The sequence below is a fragment of the Haliotis cracherodii genome, unplaced genomic scaffold (assembly GCF_022045235.1).
Source record: "Haliotis cracherodii isolate W230 unplaced genomic scaffold, xgHalCrac1.p SCAF_7, whole genome shotgun sequence".
Taxonomy (NCBI): Eukaryota; Metazoa; Mollusca; class Gastropoda; order Lepetellida; family Haliotidae; genus Haliotis; species Haliotis cracherodii.
Genome location: NW_027266330.1, coordinates 45,626,160 through 45,645,458, shown reverse-complemented (window position 1 = coordinate 45,645,458; position 19,299 = coordinate 45,626,160). Strand labels below are relative to the sequence as shown.

At 42.6% G+C, this 19,299-nt stretch overlaps 1 protein-coding gene across 1 annotated transcript; it reads left to right on the top strand.

The window, feature by feature from the left end:
• Positions 1-4,697: 4,697 nt before the first annotated feature.
• On the top strand, positions 4,698-18,146 carry LOC139448614 (monocarboxylate transporter 5-like). Its single transcript, XM_071230179.1, has 7 exons — positions 4,698-5,118; positions 6,818-6,961; positions 7,200-7,448; positions 8,428-8,562; positions 14,498-14,905; positions 15,561-15,686; positions 17,953-18,146. Exons 1-7 carry the CDS (start codon positions 4,698-4,700, stop codon positions 18,144-18,146), a joined length of 1,677 nt encoding a protein of 558 aa, XP_071086280.1.
• The last annotated feature ends 1,153 nt before the right edge of the window (positions 18,147-19,299 follow it).

Below are 19,299 nucleotides of genomic sequence, written 5' to 3'. Positions count from 1 at the left end.
AATTAAGATGAGGATATACATTGTACCAAGGCAAGGGAGTTAAGTGACTGTAAAAGTCCACTTTCCACCCTTGCCGAACTAGGCTGGAATTCCGGAGTTACAGTTTGGTTCTCACTCACATTATGCTGTCACCAAATAATTTGTCAATTCTCGCTGGTAAGGCAACACTCCTCTTTCTTGACTCCAACGTCATCGCACTGACAACACCTCTTACATACTCTGTGAGACCCTCCTCGGAATGATGGTGAAGGGAGAAGGTATACCAGCTGTACAGTTGGTAGAACATCTAAAGATATCAAGATACATGTCTACTAATTATGAAATACTAGTTTATATTTTAAACTATTACAATTACCAATCAATGCATTACCTTAATGCATCTAATTCATAAAACTGAATATACAGACATGTTTACAAGAAACATAATTATGAACCACACACAAACTGACATTATAGAGATCCTGAGCACGACACTTGGTTTCCAGAAAATACAAAATTAACCATCAGCTGATTCAAGTACAACGATAGGAACACAACTGATCTCTCAAATGTAACTGACCAACTGATTTAGCTAAAACAAGAAAAGTTTACAAGAAGTTGTGGTCAGCAGAAATAGAAGAAGTGCAATAGACAGGCAAAGACACTAATTTATTTACGATGGTTTTATTACAGACAAGAATTACTGTTGTACTTCAATTTACATTTACAAAGTTTTTTTCAAATTTCAAATTTCTATTATTATCCCGATCACTAAATGACTACTCTGTCTAATGATGTTGCCTATCCTAATCCTAATGCCAAACTGAATTACAATGACATGGTTGTCGACACGTGGCACACATGCATGCTTTTTTCATGCGTTTTAGATCTATTTCCGCGAAGTAAAGCAGTGTGTGCGCGAACTGCTTACACACAGGAACGACCTGTTCGGAAACATGGCATACTTACATCTGTGATGACAATTTCCTTATGTCCAAGCTGGAAAGGGAAGACAAAGCAAGATGCTTGTGCTGTTGGTGACTGTGTAGAGAAAGTGGCTATTGTTATGTTAGTATTTATATGAGTGCTGGAGCTAGTCTAATTGTTTCTTTTATACTGCTCAAGTATTATTGCTTGAGACACAAACTTGCAGAAACAGAAACAAGACAACAAAAAGACTTTACTCAAATATTTTCAAAATAGCATTAAAATCAACTTGGCCACATACTATCCCCTCCCAAATAATGACGTCCTCGCTCTTCAATGCTACCATCAACAATCAAAATAAATGTCCGAGATCTCCTCACCCTGTCTTGGTCTGGGATCTGGTGACTCATCAGGTATTTTCCTGATGTCATCCAAGGGGGCTTCCTCGAACGATTGGCTGCTGTCGGTTGGGTAAGGTAGAGTTGAGAGTGACTTCTGCAAGTGGCTCGGCAGTTTCTTCAGTGGCATCTATCAATTCAACTGCAGCTGGCGCCTGATTGTCCTCTATTCTGAGTGCCGTTGATGTCTCCGATTGGTCCTGTTAAGTTCCATGACCGCATTCTTCATCCGGTTTTTCTTCTTTGTCACCTTGTTCTTCTGATAACTCGGACGAGTGGTCGTCAACACCAGAAGAAGGTCTCACTGCCACAAGAAGTCCGTGATCGTCACCAGTTTCGTCTTGGGTAGAATCCTCCATCCTGTCACCAGCTTCACTGTTCATGGCTGTTGAGTCATGATCTTCTGCTGTCTCCTTGAATGTCTGAACAGGCACTAAACACAATTATCTGTCCTTTGAATCTTCTGTCATCTCACCTGTTGTCGTCTTGTTGTTGTCTTTCTCTTTGTTGTTCTCTTTGTTTACATCGTCTTGATAGAAGATGGTTCCGGTGTAAGGTTCATTTCTTCCTTCTGTGTCCACCTTCTGGACCACAAACACTGGAATGGCAGGATTTGGTTGCCTGAGAACCATATATACATCTTCTTCCCAACAATCTGCGAGTTTATGCTTCCAAACAAAAGCCAAGATCTTCACTAGGACTCATCGTACTTTCATGTCGTAGTTAACCTTTTGATGATCCTTGGATGTCTCAGATGCTTCAGCAGCTCGTTGGTAGGCTTGTCGGAGACGTTCCTTCAGATACTTGGTATATTGAAATGAAGACTTCTTCTGTTGGTTAAGCTCAAGCCCAAACCCAGGTCGATGGGATTACATATGGGACACTTACATATTTACATAATTAGTGTACCTAAAACATGTGGGGTAGTGGCATTTTGTTGAGTGTAGCATTAAACAACAAACAAACAAACATGACTAAAAGGACCCCTTGATTAGGGTGGTGCGTGTCATCATGCCCGGTGACGTTCATCGCAGCTTCTGCTTTCAGTCACTGGTTTTCCTGCTCCAGATTCGATTATTTCCAGGCCGCCGTGGATTGGGTCACTATTTCAATTATATTACAATGTGTCAGATTAACGTGAGAGGAAAGCCCCAAATGTACTGTAGTTATGAGACGTAAAACCACAAAAGCAAGAGTCATGTTGACAAACCAGACATCATAATGGGGTGAATCTGGGATTAGAACCCACAAACTAAAGAACGTGATTCACTCACTCTCAGTGCACACCACATCCTGTTGGAGAGTAATACCGGGCAGTTCATCGGACCAATGTGAACATATCTTCCCGAGGCAAGAGAGTTAACTGACTTTAGGACCCCTGAAGATTCCGGGGTAGAATAGGTCTTCAGCAACCCATGCTTGCCGTAAAAGGCGACTATGCTTGTCGTAAAAGGCGACTAACGGGATCGGGTGGTCAGGCTTGCTGACTTGGTTTGATGCATGTCATCGATCCCAATTGCGTGGATCGATGCTCATGATATCAATCACAGGATTGTCTAGTCCAGACTCGATTATTTACAGAGCGCCGTCATATAGCTGGAATATTGCTGGGTGCGGCGTTAAACAACAAACAAACAAACAAATAACTGACTTTAGAAGTCCAGTTTCCACCCTTGCCGAACTAGACTGGAAGTTCTGGGCTCGGCGTAGCGCCACTATTGGCTATACGAGTTATGTCCCCCTTACTGACCAATCAGATTCCACCTCTGATGTCACTTGCTTGGCCTCAGACAACAAATGATTTCCTTCTTTGATATCTACAGTGACATGACAGCCCACTATAATTATTATCGGTCGTGGGGCGGTCGGGTAGCCTAGTGGTTAAGCGTGAGATCGTCACGCCGAAGACCCGGGTTCGATTCCCGACATGGGTACAATGTGTGAAGCCCATTTCTGGTGTCCCCCGCCGTGATATTGCTGGAATATTGCTAAAAGCGGCGTAAAACCATACTCACTCACTATTATCGGTCGTAGGCCGTTCTCCTATTGCATGATGACCAACCTGCCACTTGTCACTAAAAACGCAAGGTTTCGGCCTGCATTCACCAGCTACCTTTCGCAGTAACCACTGTCAACAGTGCTCACCGGAAGTTTCGAGCCAAAACACACAGAGCAGCCTTCAACATGGGGTCAAGTTGTGGGAAGCTGGAATCAATACCTTGTAAGATTGTGGCTAACAAAAAAATGGCAACATACTACAATCTAATCTTTCATTGAAGCTATCACAAGGCACACCCAAAAAATTGGCACAGGCTGAACAGCCCATTTGAACAGGGCACTATGTTCTCCAACTTTCCCTCACTGCCGTCATATAGCTGGAATATTGCTGAGTGCGGCGTTAAACAACAAACCAACCAACCAACTTTCCCTCAGCTTCATGGTGGAACTTAGGGGAGGGGAGGGGGAGTAACTGTGGTCTGAGGCCATTTGCTCAAACAAAATGGCGGCGTTTACAAGCTGCAATAGTACTGCTGGCAATTAATGCTTACATTTTTATGCATATTGTGTGAATAGCGGGTGCTACCGGTGCGGCAGGACATGCTTACCCTTTTCGCGAACATCTGGTGTCATCACTGATTTTCTATCATCCATTTATATTGTTTTCACAGCTATTTTGCCCTTTACCCTAAATGGAATGTGCTTCGGCAGATAACTTAGACTGGTTTTCTTGTATTGACGATTTATATTCTCCGGTGTGAAATATCCTCTTGCTTCATCCCAAGTCCTGACACAAATATCGTGCAACGGACCTTAACAGACTATAAAAAATGATATGTCAAACAAACTAAAACACATCCTATGTCCTCAGGGAATGTTACATGAAACCCATGTTTTACAAATGAATGTATCTACTTAGAGACGTTAAGAGATGAAACTTCTTGTTACCCTGTTTTCGCTCGGCAGTGAAAGGCTAAAGGACTGGTCAGCAAGGAGTCAGCATACTGAGTGGGTTTTCATGTTAAACTGCGGCATATTTTCGGACTAGTACGCCCAGCCACACACCCACGTGCAATCACGCTGCTATTAAAGTGAAATAATCTTGAACGAGACGTTAAACCACATTACACTTGACCTCACAAGGAATCTCATTATCAAGTTATCTAGATGGTTATTGGAACTTTAATTAATCCATTATAAGTTAAGCATGTGGTCCCATTACCTCATTGTATTTACCTTGACGAACTCTACGTGACAAAAATGGGTCACGGCATTAACCTATTAAATGGTTGTACAGTTTGATGACGTAGGGAATTCAAAGAACGATCTTTTCCATTCAGTATGATAATTGCGTGGTTCAAAATCGCCGTGAAACAGTGACACCTGGCAAAAACTATGGTTCTTTTGAGGAACAATAACCATGTGTCTATCGCTGATGCAACTGAAGAGATGAAAATTGGGACTGTCGCGGATGGTGTGTTTCAGTATCCTAGTGATGTTTTTCCAGTGAGACGTTATCGTGGACAAAATGAGGACACGAGCGTCCCAAGTTCATCAACTCATAACCATGGGCCAGTACCGACCGATGAAATTAAAGTCACCAGAAACAGTGTGGTACTTTCACAACCACAGAAATCTCCTTTAACATATTCAGATGCAACCTGTCTGTTGAGTGGGTTTTTCGTCTTCGCTATAGCTTCCGGTATGGTAAACACGTATGGTGTCCTGTATACGTACATGCTGCCGGCAATGGACGTGAGCGAGTACCAGCTCAGCTGGCTGGGTGCTGTCATGAGTGGAGTGAACGGCCTTTCTGGTATGTAGACTTTATATCCACAAGAGATATCATTATTGAGGTTCAGATTATGTCGCTATTGGTTTTCTCATTATTCAAGTGAATGGGTGACTATTTCCAAGAGTAATAAAGGATTATGTTTGTTTGTTTGTCTTTTGTTTAACGCCGCACTCAGCAATATTCCAGCTATATGACGGCTGCATGTAAATAATCGAGTCTGGACCAGACAATCCAGTGATTGGCATCATGAGTATCGATGTACACAATTGGGATACGATGACATTCATCAGCCAAGTCAGCGAATCGAGTCAGGCGCCATTAGTCGCCTTTTACGACAAGCATAGTGGCCTTCATCTTCCCGAGGCAAAGGTGTTGACTGACTAAAAAAGTCCAGTTTCCGCGTTGAATGTCGTCACTCGATCGTAGCGCCACCAGTGCGATCTGCTTGATAATCAAGATCAATATTGTAATAGAACTGGTCTTTGCTCGTGAAGTGCGTCAATTTAAAGGCATGAAAATATTTGGAAAATATCTGTCGACACCCAGTTGACGGTACATGCGCTTTGCAAATCCAGCAGTCGATCGAAATCTGCACGTTGAAATCCATGTCGTTAGTCAAGCCAAAATGTAACTCCAAAATTCCATCCATCGTTTGGCAAGGGTGGAAACTGTACAGTCCGTTAACTCCCTTGGTAAGAAGAGTGGCCTTTATCTCATGCATGGGTTGGGAAACACCTATGCTTAGATTTCAACAGTAACTTATTAATGGATTTGTCTCTTAGTTTTTTCTGTGGTTCAATCCAATGTATGGATTACAAAGACTAGGTTATTTACCTTTTATTTCGGACCTGATGTTTGTTGTGAGTGAGAGGTATTATTACCCGAGGGTCCTTGGATTTTCTAGAGTGGTCCAACATGGAAACACCTGACATTCGTCAATTTTGATATAACGGCCCGCACGTTACCAGGAAAAGTGCGGGCAGATGACATTTGATAATGCCCTCATTTGCCTCTGTCGGGCAAGTAATGGCGGACCTCGAGCTTCTGCAAATCATAATGCTTTGATCAATTAACGTTACCCTTTTATCATTAACCTGGCGTGTTGCCGGTGCAACGCACACCATTATATTGTCTTGAGTCTTGGGCTGCAAATCTGATGAGAGAGCCACAGTGACGCTGGGGACGGGGGGCACCAATCACACCAGATTTCAGACCAGACTGTTTACAACTATTCTCAGAAGCTAGGCATTTGATACTCGGGATACCCCGAATTTACTTTCCTAATGTCATACTAGTGACCATTTAGTTGCATCCGCAACCTGTTAAGACTCCTCGAGCCTTGATGGTTTCTAAATAGGAAACGGTTCCCATTTTCACAATCTGTGTATGTTCAAACAAATCGAAAGAATGTTACGTTTAATTGTTTACTGTTATGTTTCTTTTACAATTATCGTATTATCCTTGTCCAACTCTTCCTTTAATGAAGAAGTGCAAAGCCCTTGTCGACCTGAGATCAAACGTGCCACCCTTCTACATTACCAACCCGTTCCTGATACAGTTTACACATTGGCCTGAAACAGCCTTCTTGTCCAGATGATTTACAAGCCCCGATGACATAGCAACAATATTGCTGGCAAAACCACCTTTATTTATTTTGTAATAAGTTAAATATCAGCTTACTTATCAATAAGTATTTTCTCGAATGAATATGTATTTGCAGCTATCTTGGCTGCAGTGCTGACAGACAACTTTGGATGTGGTGTGACAGCATCAGTTGGGGCGATTCTCTTGTCTTCAGGCATCTTAGGCAGCAGTCAAACAACAAACATATACGCCCTATACATGCTGCTGGGAGCCATGCCAGGTGGGTTCTGCATAATGCCACATTCACATCCGTTCTGTCACGGAGATACTTGAAGCAGTGGTGAAATGTTTAGGCACTACATGAATAGCTTTTGGAAACGTCATCAAAACTTTCAAAATGTAGACGAAATATAAAACAGTTTTCATTGCAATCAAAAGCAGCAACAGTCCTATCACTGCCTTCTCCTGAATGCCACAGCGTTTGCCTTTTTGACCTTGTAATTTCTGTTTCCATTTAGGTCTGGGGTACTCGTTGCTGTATATATGCTTACTAGTACAAGTTAATCAACATTTCACCACTCAGCGCCCTTTGGCAGTGGGACTTGTTGCAAGTGGAACTGGCGTGGGTCGCCTGTGCTTTCCGTTACTGGTGGCAGTGCTGGCGGAGGAATATGGTTGGCAGGGGGCACTCCTCATACTTGGTGGAGTGTGTCTGAACCTTCTCGCTTGTTGTCTCTTGATGCAAACAAAACGAGGAAAGGCTACAGGTCTTGTATAATTTTATTTTTTAGTGCTGACAAAATATAACTATTCACGTATCTTCTTAAATATATTAATATATTATTTTCATATCATACAAATATTTATTTGCATATACGAAATGATTAAATTGGTTTACCCTCGCATAACCTTGATTCGTGGATATGAGGGAAGTGCACCAAATTCATGGTTTTACTAAACGATTTCATTTTGTATACTCACTGATCAATTAATTCATCTATTCAACTATAAAACTGCAGAAGATTCCACTCCTGTATTAATGGTGTTGTTGTTCTAATCTTAAATACTTTTTGTAGGGAATTATTCAGAAAAATGTCACAAGAGACTATTCACAATTTTATTTACAAGAACAGAAAAACATTATAACTTAGGGTGCCACAGAAAGTCGGTACAACCCTCTCTGCAGAGGGTATCCTGTGCTAGTCTTGACGAGCTTAAACTAAATGAAATTTCCTTCGGTTGGACATTGAATTTGACTGAAATTGATTTCTCTTGAAGGTGAAGTCAGATATAAAGGGAGGTTATTCAGGGTAGAGGGCGCAACCGTGAGGGGTATATATAGTAATTGTAAAGCCTGGGTAGTTCAATCTCTCCTGTGGTGTGGCCGTTACAGTGCGGTCGTTATATTTCATATAAACTTTGCCACGTGTTCTATCGCCATTTTGTTATGGAGCTATCAGAAATTCAGAAACGCAAAACTGAAAGAGATTTCGTATGGAAACGGGAAGGGCACCGGCTTCAGTATAATTTCAATTCAGAGACCTTGGTACATCTGACACAAATGAAATTTGCTCTTTCCTACTCAAAATTTGACCATTTGCAAGATCTACTTTGCCCGGAGGTCTTGCGCATTGAGCGTAGAAATAAGCTGATTAAGCTTGCCGACTCATCAGATGGATTGTCACGCAGGCTACAGCTTGGGGCAGGGCTTATCAGCGGGACCATCTCAAGGATGTCTTTTCGCAGGAGAATTAAAAACGGCACATGTTTTGCGTGCGGAGACCTCAGCCGCTGGAGACGAGACTGTCCATATGTCAACTCTAACACAGTCACGCCGACAAGTCGACCGGGAAGCAAGACCACAGTCTCAGAGTAAACAAGGTAAAAAGTTGAACTTACAAACGATTATTATGACTATGAGAGTGGAAATGCTTAAATTTTAGTGAGGAGTCGTCAAGGATTGCATACAGTTTTGGCGTGACATTGGTTCTACTCAATTTGTGATTGATGTTATTGTAAGTGGATACAAGATACCATTTTACTCTTCTCCAACACCTATGTAATTAAAAAACAACATGTTGGCGTTGCAGCATTCTGATTTTGTTTGTGAAACTATTACAGATCTTGTGCGGGGAAAAACATTAGTGGAGGAATGTGAGAAGAGGCCTCGTGTTGTTAATCCGTTATGTTATCTGTGTCTATTCCATCTTCTGGAAAGAAAAGATTAATTCTTGAATTGTCTGTGGTGAAGAAACATGTGTTTAAACTTTCAGTCAAATATGTAAACTGGAATACCGCTCTTATGTATATCAAAGCTGGTGATTGGTTAGTTAAATACGATATACATTCCGCGTACCATCATATTGAAATGCATACTCCTCATACAACTTTTCCTGGCTTTTCATGGGAATGGCCATGGGGCAGGAGGTATTACAAGTTTGTGGTTTTACCATTTGGTGTATCATCTACGCCCTATGTCTTTACAAAGGTAACCCGACAATTGGTAAAATGTGGGCGTTACCTCGGTTACAAGAACGTGAAGTTTCTTGACAATGGAATTATTGTTGAAAATTCTATGTCAACTTGTGCTGTTGTATCAGATAGGGTTACAGATGACCTCATAAGTTCTGGATTTGTACCGAAAGTTGAAAAGTCTTTATGGACGCCTTCACGAAGTTTGGAATGGCTAGGATTTCACGTGAACACTTTACACTTTACTTTAGCTATACCGGAAAGGAAGTTGGAGAAGCTATTCATTTGCATCACATCTCTCTTAGTCCCTAACACTAGGTCTGTGTATGTTCGTGATGTATCTTCACTAGTTGGTCAAATTATTACTATGAAACCAGTCATTGGTTCAGTTAGTCAACTTACGACGAGGTCACTCGATTGATTGTCTGACGGCTAACTCGTGGAATGACTGGATTGTTTTGTCAGCTCAAAGTAAGGAACAGTTAGTGTTCTGGCGGGACAATATTCAACATTTCAAGTCCAGATCGTTGTGTTCAGACAGTTTCCCTACCAGGGTTGTTTAAAGCGATGCAAGTCTTGTATGTTACGGTGGCTGCTGTATTCAGTTTGGTGGAAGGTCGTCACGCGGACAGTGGTCCCAAAGCGAAATAAATCAAAGTTCAACATGGCGGGAGTTCTGTTTTTACTTGGTTCTCACTCAATCAAGTGGTGTACGGATAATACCAATGTATGTGCTATTATTAACAAGGGTAGCATGAAGACACACTTACACAATCTTGCATTAATTATCTGGCAGTTGTGTTTGAGATCCTGTATACGTTTGATAGTAGACTGGATTCCCCGAGAACAAAATGATCAAGCAGATTTTCTGAGCAAGCTTACTGATAGAGATGAATGGGCAGTTGCAGACTGTGTTTTTCGTGTACTCGATGGAACATGGAGACCACATTCAATAGATCGTTTAGCTTTTTACTACAACAAGAAGATAAATCGTTTCGATTCTGGTTACTGGAACCGTACTTCTGAGAATGTGGATACTTTTACTTCAGATTGGAGTAATGAGGTGAAGTGGATAATACCACCGGTGTATCTGGTCTCTCGTGTGTTGTGCCATATGCGCAAATACAGGGTACTTTGGTTGTACCTCAGTGGTACACAGCGCGTTTCTGGCCTTTGCTATGCAAACAAGGTAATTTCTCAAAGAAGTAAGAAACATTGTTTATTTGCCGTCTTGCAAAGAAGCTTATGTTCCCAGCCGTATTGGGGAAGGTTTATATGGTGAAACAGATTTAAAATTTTCAATGTTAACGTTGAAAATCGATTTCAGTGATTGAAATGCTTTCTTCTGTTTCAGATATGTTAGACAGTGTATATCATGATGTTACATTTCTATGTTATGTTCATGATGTTACGTGTATCGAGATGGTGCATGGGTAGTCATAGGTGTATCTGATTCACTGCTATGTCCTGTTATGCACTTGCAACGTTATTTAACGATGGCAGAGATTGCCGAGGATTCTCAGGAATATGTGTTCAGAGCATTAAGTACTGTTAATGGTAAATATGTTCTGAGAAAAGAAAACAAGCCACTGACTTATACAAGACTCCGTGAAATATCTTTTAACTTTGTCACCTTTTGTCCGTGATGTGTCAAGATATGGCCTGCACAGTTTGAGGTCAGGTTGTGTTTAGCAGCAGCGGCAGCAAACAATCGTGTTAAGAGACACGAGTGCTGCAAGAGCGAGAATGCCAAAGATGGGTATATCAGTGACAGTGTTAAAGCCAGATTAATCATTGGGTTTGTAATATAGGTTGTTTTCCTGTAAATGCCACAGGGGAAACCACATTGGGTGTTTGTTGTTTATATTTGGCTTGACGAGGTTTTGGAAGAGAGTTAGCTTAATGTTATATATATACAATTAAAAAAAAGGAACTTGACACTGACTTTCAAAATGTAATATAATGCCATTGTTTCAAAATAGGACACAGAAACCATTACTGAAACACTGTTTGAAGATCAATGTACACAATGTTTGTCTGTCACAAGTCTCTGTAACGCTCACCTGTCAATGCACCTGCCACATGCACGAGAGGCGTCCTACCACCGTGATGAATTCCGGCCCATACCATGACACTCCCGCTGCCAAATGGGACAACCTGCTGCACACAGATGGGGGCGTAACGTTCACCCCGACGTCTGTAGACACGTGCGCGCCCATCAGCCACGTGAGTAGGAAACGGGACTCATCAGTAAACAGTATATTTCTCCATCTTGCATGTGCCCATCTAACCCACTGTTGGCACCAAAGCAGACGGTCCGCCAGATGAAATGGGGTCAATATACATGACGTCGAACAGGTCTTCGTGCAAAAAGTCCAGCCTCCCTCAGTCTGTTGCGTACTGTTTGATCTGATAATCTGCGTACCCCAGGGATCTGTGTGGTTGTAGACGTGGCTGTGGTAGTGCGGTCTCGGAGGTGTCGCAGCTGGATGTATCGCTCTTGTGCTTGGGTTGTCACCCTTGGTCTTCCTGACCTTGGTCTGTCGTCAACTCAGTTGGTGTTGTTGTATCGGGTCCACATTGCGGAGATTGTCTGTCTGGATACGCCAAAGTACCTGGCCACTTCTTGCTGAGTTGCTCCCAATGTAATCTCCCAATGGCGTTGTTCCGTTGAGCTGCATTCAGTCTTGGCATTCTGTCACCGCCTCTACTGCCGTTGTAAGGACTGTATGAACAGCCGTTGATGTGGATTTTTATACCCATTCAGGAGGGGGGCCTGCATGCCTAAATGCAGGATCCTGTGCTGCACGTTTTTTTACAGGCGGTTGCGTTTGGATGAAGCTGTAAAATTGATCCCCAAACGCTACGTTTATGTGCTTTGCATGTGTTTTCGCGAATTATAGATACATCATCTTTCTGTTTGACTTTTTTTCGTTCTCATTTACTGTAATTATTTTAGATATTTGGCAAAAAGTGGTTTTACATCTATGTCAAATTTCTTTTTTTGAAGAGTATATAAGATACCTACGCGATAAAACGCAAAGAACAATGAAGAACGAAGCGTGGTTTATTTACACAATAACACATTGTTCGTTACGAAGTCATTTCTGGAGATTCGAACATTCACTTGCAACTTGACGACGTAAATTGAACGTTATCTTTTGGAGGGAAGTTTCTTGTGAGTTGTCCCAAAAAGATGTATCTCGGCAACGCAGATAATCGCAATGGCCGAACGATCGCATCCTAAAGTGGGAGAGAAATGACAATCGGTACTGTGAAAAAGGTGCAGATAATGGACGTGAAAATTGTGAGAATATCCGTGAATTACCAAACTTAACCCCTGTTCATAAATGGACGAGGTCGGATTGTATTCAGGGAGTCATCATTATTTAAATACGGGTAAATATTGTTAAAACTTCTACATTTTATTAAGATCATTAAAGAGGCTGTACATAATGCTGATATCGCATATAAGAACTGAACGACGAGTGGGAATTGTTTATTGTACAAAAAAACACTGCAGGGAAAGTAAACTACGCAGGGCGCACACATTAACAGGTGATGACAGGTTAACTTACATCAAATCGTTCAAGTCAATCTATTAAACTTTGTAGACATAACTTTTGTCTTATTGAATAGTATGTCTGGGAGATGGATTCTTATTACCTTAGGCTAGCGTTACCTCAGGCTAGTACAGTAAACTACGTTTATAAAGAACACGCTTATAACAATCTGGCGGATATAACGAACTGTTTTTTTTGGTCCCGGAAATTTGCTGTATATATGCTGTATTTACACTCTTCAAAAAAGAAACTCACACGTAGTATGTAGTTCAATGAACCTGACTACACAAAAAATCCGGTATATAAATTGGATATATGTTATTGGAAAATGGTGGCCTAATATTTGACAAATGGTACGTCAAAACGCAGCCATTGTCGATTTGCAATCTCCTCAACCGCCTTGTTTTCACACTTGTTCAAAAATGTCATGGAAGAAAACATTAAAGCAAAATGCACGTGCAAGTAATGATATTCGTAACTCGTGGTAGTGGCTATTAAAAGGTAAGCAGAAGCCAATAATTTGTCATTCAATTGTCAACATTTTTCAAGTTCGAAAATGCCAAGACTCAGCGCTTCCGATCGGAACATCGCCATAGGAGGTACCAAAAGAGGGGAATCGCAGTCTTCTGTTACACGCCACTTCAACGTCCACCACAGCACCATTTGCCGCCTTTCGGACCAATGCACATAGTTCAATTCCACTGCAGACCGTCCGAGAACCGGCCGACAAAGAGTTACCACCCCTGCAAAGGATCGCTTCATTCGACTGTTCCACCTACGTCATCACAGTGCCACAGCTACGGAGTCTGCAGGACGCATCTCTGGTTTGAGGAGGATATCTACTTGACTGTCAGGAACCATCTTCACGAGGCTGGAATCCGACCTAGAAGACCAGTTATAGTCCCTGTTTTGCAACAAATCCATGGACAGCGACACTTGCGTTGGTGCCATACCACACAGCCTTGAAATTTGAGAAACTGGAGATGAGTCTGGTTAAGTGATGAATCACGATTTCTTCTTCACCGGCGAGATGGAAGACAACGTGTTTATATTTACGTTGGTGGCAGTGTCATGGTGTGTGTGTGTGTGTGTGTGTGAGAGAGAGAGAGAGAGAGAGAGAGAGAGTTTCAAGGCGTCAATAGCGGTATTCTGACCGTGGTTGCTGTTAATAACGGTGAGTTGTGCGATCTTCCGATCGCTTCACACACGATTTCGCCGAAATTAATAAAAACAATATGTATAAGGAATTTTGTCATGAGTTGCATAATTGAAGGGAAGTAACTCTTCCAGTAAGAAGCTGGTTTCAGTTATAAGGAAATTCGTTTATACGGACGAATTGTGAAATGACGCAAGTGTCCGTATAAACGAGGCACGACTGTATTTGCTTATGACGGACAATGGTTATAACGAACTGAAAATTGTGGTCCCTTTGAGTTCGTCATAACCGTAGTTTACTGTATTCTTCTATAAGTTGTAACTGAAATATTCTCTATCTACGTTTTCCGTGAATCATGATATAATCACTTACTATGGATGTATAATTATGTGAAAAGTTGCATAAATGCTGAACCATAACTAATATAATTGCTTGCTGTGGATCTATAGTTATTTAAAGGTTTGCTTAAATGTTACATACACCACGATAGACACACAAAGTTTGTCAAAACATTTCTTAATAATCCCTTCAGTATGAAACAACATTTGAAGTTGCATTTTGGATACGAGATTATACGCAACATAAGTAACGATAATAATTGTTCACAAACTTTTCTTTTTCAAAGCAGATCAAACCAAGGCCAGACCACCAAATCCAGTGAGTGCATCACTGAAATCGGGACTAACGAAATTGAGAGACATTTTTCGTGTCCGAGGGGCAGTGATATTTGGGATTTCTCAACTCATATGTGGCTTAGGCTATCATTCTTACCCAACTTTCCTACCAGCCTACATCATGGCGTCACTTCCGGCCGTGACTTCCACTCAAGGTGCACAAGCTGTTTCCCTAATCGGGTTCGGGAATGTCATCGGGAGACTTGGGTTCGCCAGTCTGTCCATGCTCGGACCTAGGGTGCCCATTTATCTGTTTATACTTGGTCTAATCGTTTGTGGCTTCACCAACATCCTCGTCACCTTGTGCCAGAGCACTCATTGTTTCTTGGTCACGTCAGTGGTTTACGGTGTAGCAGTAGGTACGTCTTGATGGAAACATGTGAGTATGTAGATTACAGCAACCGCAATACATGAATTCTAACACGGGTTTTTATAAAGTCAGTAGCTTACATACACCAATATTAATGATTATTATCAATAATTTTTTTTTTTTAAATTGCGCCTAAGAGCCGTGTCTTCTGAAACGATAAACAGTTAACAAACCCAAGTGAAGACGTTTCTCATGTTGTTATTGTCTGAGGTTTGAAGCCTGCTGTTTTTCTTCTACTCTGTTCTTACTCTTGAGTATCGTACCAGAGAGCAATAGCAATCGAGCTGTTGCTTTGTTAATTATGAACAGACTTGCCTCATAGTGGCGACATTCCTATAGATTTTTAAAAGCAATATCGGAAACACTATTTGTACTGTAACGTGCACTTAAATGTAATCACAGTGGAAGTGACAAACACAACGGTAGAATTTATATAGTTTAGAGATTCCAATAGAATTTTCAATTATTTTCCTTAGAAACGCATGATTTGCCATACTGATGTCATGGATCGCCTTTAGTTTGACATGAGGTATAACCATGTGGTTCGTGGCTTTCGTTCGAGATATTATGTGAACATTTTGTAATCTTGCAAAATATAATTCATGGATTTATTCTTGATGTTCCAATACATTTTCATGTTGTAGGTGGCTCGATGGGACTCTTCTCCGTTGTGTTGGTAGATATGTTTGGACTGGAGAACATCTCCAGAACGCTTGGGATATTCCTATTCTGCAACGGAATTGGTTTGTTGTGTGGACCGCCAATAGAGAGTACGACTATTTATGATTCTTTTCACTTCACAATCTTCTCACAGTTTGGCGCTTTAGGCACACAACGTTTCAAGGAGACATTAAATGGTGTTGTTGACAAAAGAACACCCACTGCATTATTAAGAGAAGTGAAAGTATATTGAAGCTAAGAATGACCACAACATCACAAGTAATCCTTGGACTCCCCGGGATTAAGTTTAATAATGCCCTCTCAATGGTTCAATCATTGCCAAAAGCATTTGGAATATAATTATGCGATTGTTCCAATCAAACGTTGTTGTTTAAACACGTTACGTGCCAGGAACAAGCAACAGCTAAATGGTGAGATACATGTACATCTGTCGGCCATTGGCAGGTTGGCCCAGTAGTCGACGTTGACTTTGCTGCGTGCCTTTGTCACGCCAGGATCTGCACAAAGTGGGTTCAAATCCGAGACTGATAATGTGTGGCTTGGCTTCTCTTCGATAGACGTGGGAAGCATGTGCGACCTGCCTTGCTTTAAGCCTTCCTTACGCTTTATATATACTACTCAAAAGAAGTTAAGGAACACCCACATAAGTTATCAAAATCACTCAAAAAATAAATCGTAGATACAGGAACAACACTGATTGGGAAAGATAAGTATTTAATCATGACATTTCATTGACGAAAGAAACGCTGGCATACAGCTGACCAGAGCAAAACAATATGAACTGCATGTACCCTATAAATCAAAAGTCACACACTACAGTTCAGGATCATCCTGTTCCTTCAATATCGGGTATGCCCACCCCTGGAAGCAATACAGTCCTGACATCTTCTGCGCATAGATCGGACAAGCTTCTGCAGAGTTGCCTGTGGAATTGCTTGCCATTCCTGATGAAGAAATCCTAACAGTTGCTGGAGATTAACAGGAGGTGGGTGGTTAGCTTGAACGGCTCTTCCCAAGGCATCCCGAAAATGTTCAATGGGCGCCAGATCTGGCGAATAAGCAGGCCATTGCATAACGGTAATCTGCCTTTGTCTGTGATAGTCAGTGATAATCCGAGCGCGATGGGGTCTTGCATTGTCGTCCTGAAGGATAGCACCTTCACCAATCTTACGAAGTGTGGGCAATACCAGGAGTTCATGAATCTCATAACGGTACCTGGCAGCATTCAGATTCCTGACAATATGGTACAGAGGAGTCCTGTGATTCCAACTGAATCCTCCCCATACCATCACTGATCCCCCACCAAAAGCGACACGTTCACGTACTGTGGCATCAGTGAATCTCAGTACACGAGGCAATTGCTGTCTGTCCCAACGCACATGTTGTCGACACCAAGCCAGACGCGCTGTTCTTTGAACTGGACGTAAAGGTGGTCTCACTGCTTGTCGTCGACTTCTCAAGTGTGCAGCTCGTAAACGGTTTCGCACCGTCTGATCACAAACGACAGTGTTATTGACAGCCCTTAACTGTAACCTGAGGTTGTTTGCTGTCGATGTACGCTGCCTGAGTGCTTGGAGAACCAGGTATCGATCTTCACGTTGTGAGGTACACCTTGGCCATCCAGAACGATGTCGCTCTTGCACTCTGCCAGTGGCAGCAAAACGATGCCAAAGGATGTGAATGACAAAGGGGGACACCTGCAATCTTCTGCCCACCTCACGTAAAGAAAGGCCATCCTGGAGCCAACCAAAAGCTCGTCCTCTATCAACATCAGTCAGATGTCGTCTCTGTGGCATGGTTTTGGAAAATGTGATTACGCGATCATCGTCATCGCCTTCTTAAAGGGAAAGCATGCACGTGCACCATGAACATCACCACTTTCATATGCTGAGCATGAAAATTATGTTGGTTGTTGCTAAGGACAGGTGCAGCGTTGTGTTTTATATTCCTGTGTTTTGCTCATGTTTTCAACTCATTTGCATGACTAGCAGAAGTGTTTCCAGAAAGTGTCAGGAAGACCAGCAATACCCCAGACGTGGTACAACATGTTTACAAACATTAGATGATGGTAATGTTATAACACATGATGCCATGGTCAATTTGCTAAATCGTGTATTATATATCTGGTGTTCTTTAACTTTTTTTGAGTAGTATATATTTCTGAATTACTGTTCATACCTATATTTATCCTAGGTAATGGATCTATATGCAAGATGCAACGACCTTTCTAGTTCAATAAGTTATTTGAAGCATTCCTTCTCTCAGGAGAGATAATCCATATTTCCTATTAAAGCGGCCAAGATGTATGCGATTCAGATATATCAAATCCTTGGATGTTAACTCTGTTCTGCACAGGTTCCTTGGTAGCACTGACTGGTGTGAGGGAGGACTTCTTCTACTCGTCTGGCACCTTTTACCTTCTCAGTGCTCTGGCCATAGTCCTCATCATAACTGGGAAAATAGGGTCACAACTGCGCCGACGAACCTACAACATAAATGTTAAAAGTGTTTCCAACCCAGCATTTACGACCGCAAATGTGGATGCGTAGGGGAAGCATCTGGAGAGGTGAATGGGTAGCATCTGGAGAGGTGAATGGGTAGCATCTGGAGAGGTGAATGGGTAGCATCTGGAGAGGTGAATGGGTAGCACCTGGAGAGGTGAATGGGTAGCATCTGGAGAGGTGAAGGAGTAGCATCTGGAGAGGTGAAGGGGTAGCATCTGGAGCGGTAAAGGCATCTGGGGAGGTGAAGGGGTAGCATCTGGAGAGGTGAAGGCATCTTGGAAGGTGAAGGGGTAGCATCTGGAGAGGTGAAGGCATCTTGGAAGGTGAAGGGGTAGCATCTGGAGAGGTGAAGGCATCTGGGGAGGTGAATGGGTAGCATCTGGAGAGGTGAAGGCATCTGGTGAGGTGAAGGGGTAGCATCTGGAGAGGTGAAGGGGTAGCATCTGGAGAGGTGAAGGTATCTAGGGAGGTGAAGGGGTAGCACCTGGAAAGGTGAAGGCATCTGGGAAAGTGAAGGGGTAGCATCTGGAGAGGTGAAGGCATCTTGGAAGGTGAAGGGGTAGCATCTGGAGAGGTGAAGGCATCTTGAGAGGTGAAGGGGTAGCATCTGGAGAGGTGAAAGCATCTAGGAAGGTGAAGGGGTAGCATCTGGAGAGGTGAAGGGGTAGCATCTGGAGAGGTGAAGGCATCTGGAGAGGTGAAGGCATCTAGAGAGGTGAAGGGGTAGCATCTTGAGAGGTGAAGGCATCTGGGGAGGTGAAGGGGTAGCATCTAGAGAGGTGAAGGGGTAGCATCTTGAGAGGTGAAGGCATCTGGGGAGGTGAAGGGGTAGCATCTGGAGAGGGGAAGGCATCTAGAGAGGTGAAGGGGTAGCATCTTGAGAGGTGAAGGCATCTGGGGAGGTGAAGGGGTAGCATCTGGGGAGGTGAAGGGGTAGCATCTGGAGAGGTGAAGGGGTAGCATCTTGAGAGGTGAAGGCATCTAGGGAGGTGAAGGGTAGCATCTGGAGAGATGAAGGGTAGCATCTTGAGAGGTGAAGGGGTAGCATCTGGTGAGGTGAAGGCATCTAGGGAGGTGAAGGGTAGCATCTGGAGAGATGAAGGGTAGCATCTTGAGAGGTGAAGGCATCTAGGGAGGTGAAGGGGCAGCATCTGGAGAGGTGAAAGGGCAACATCTAGAGAGGTGAACAGGTAGCATC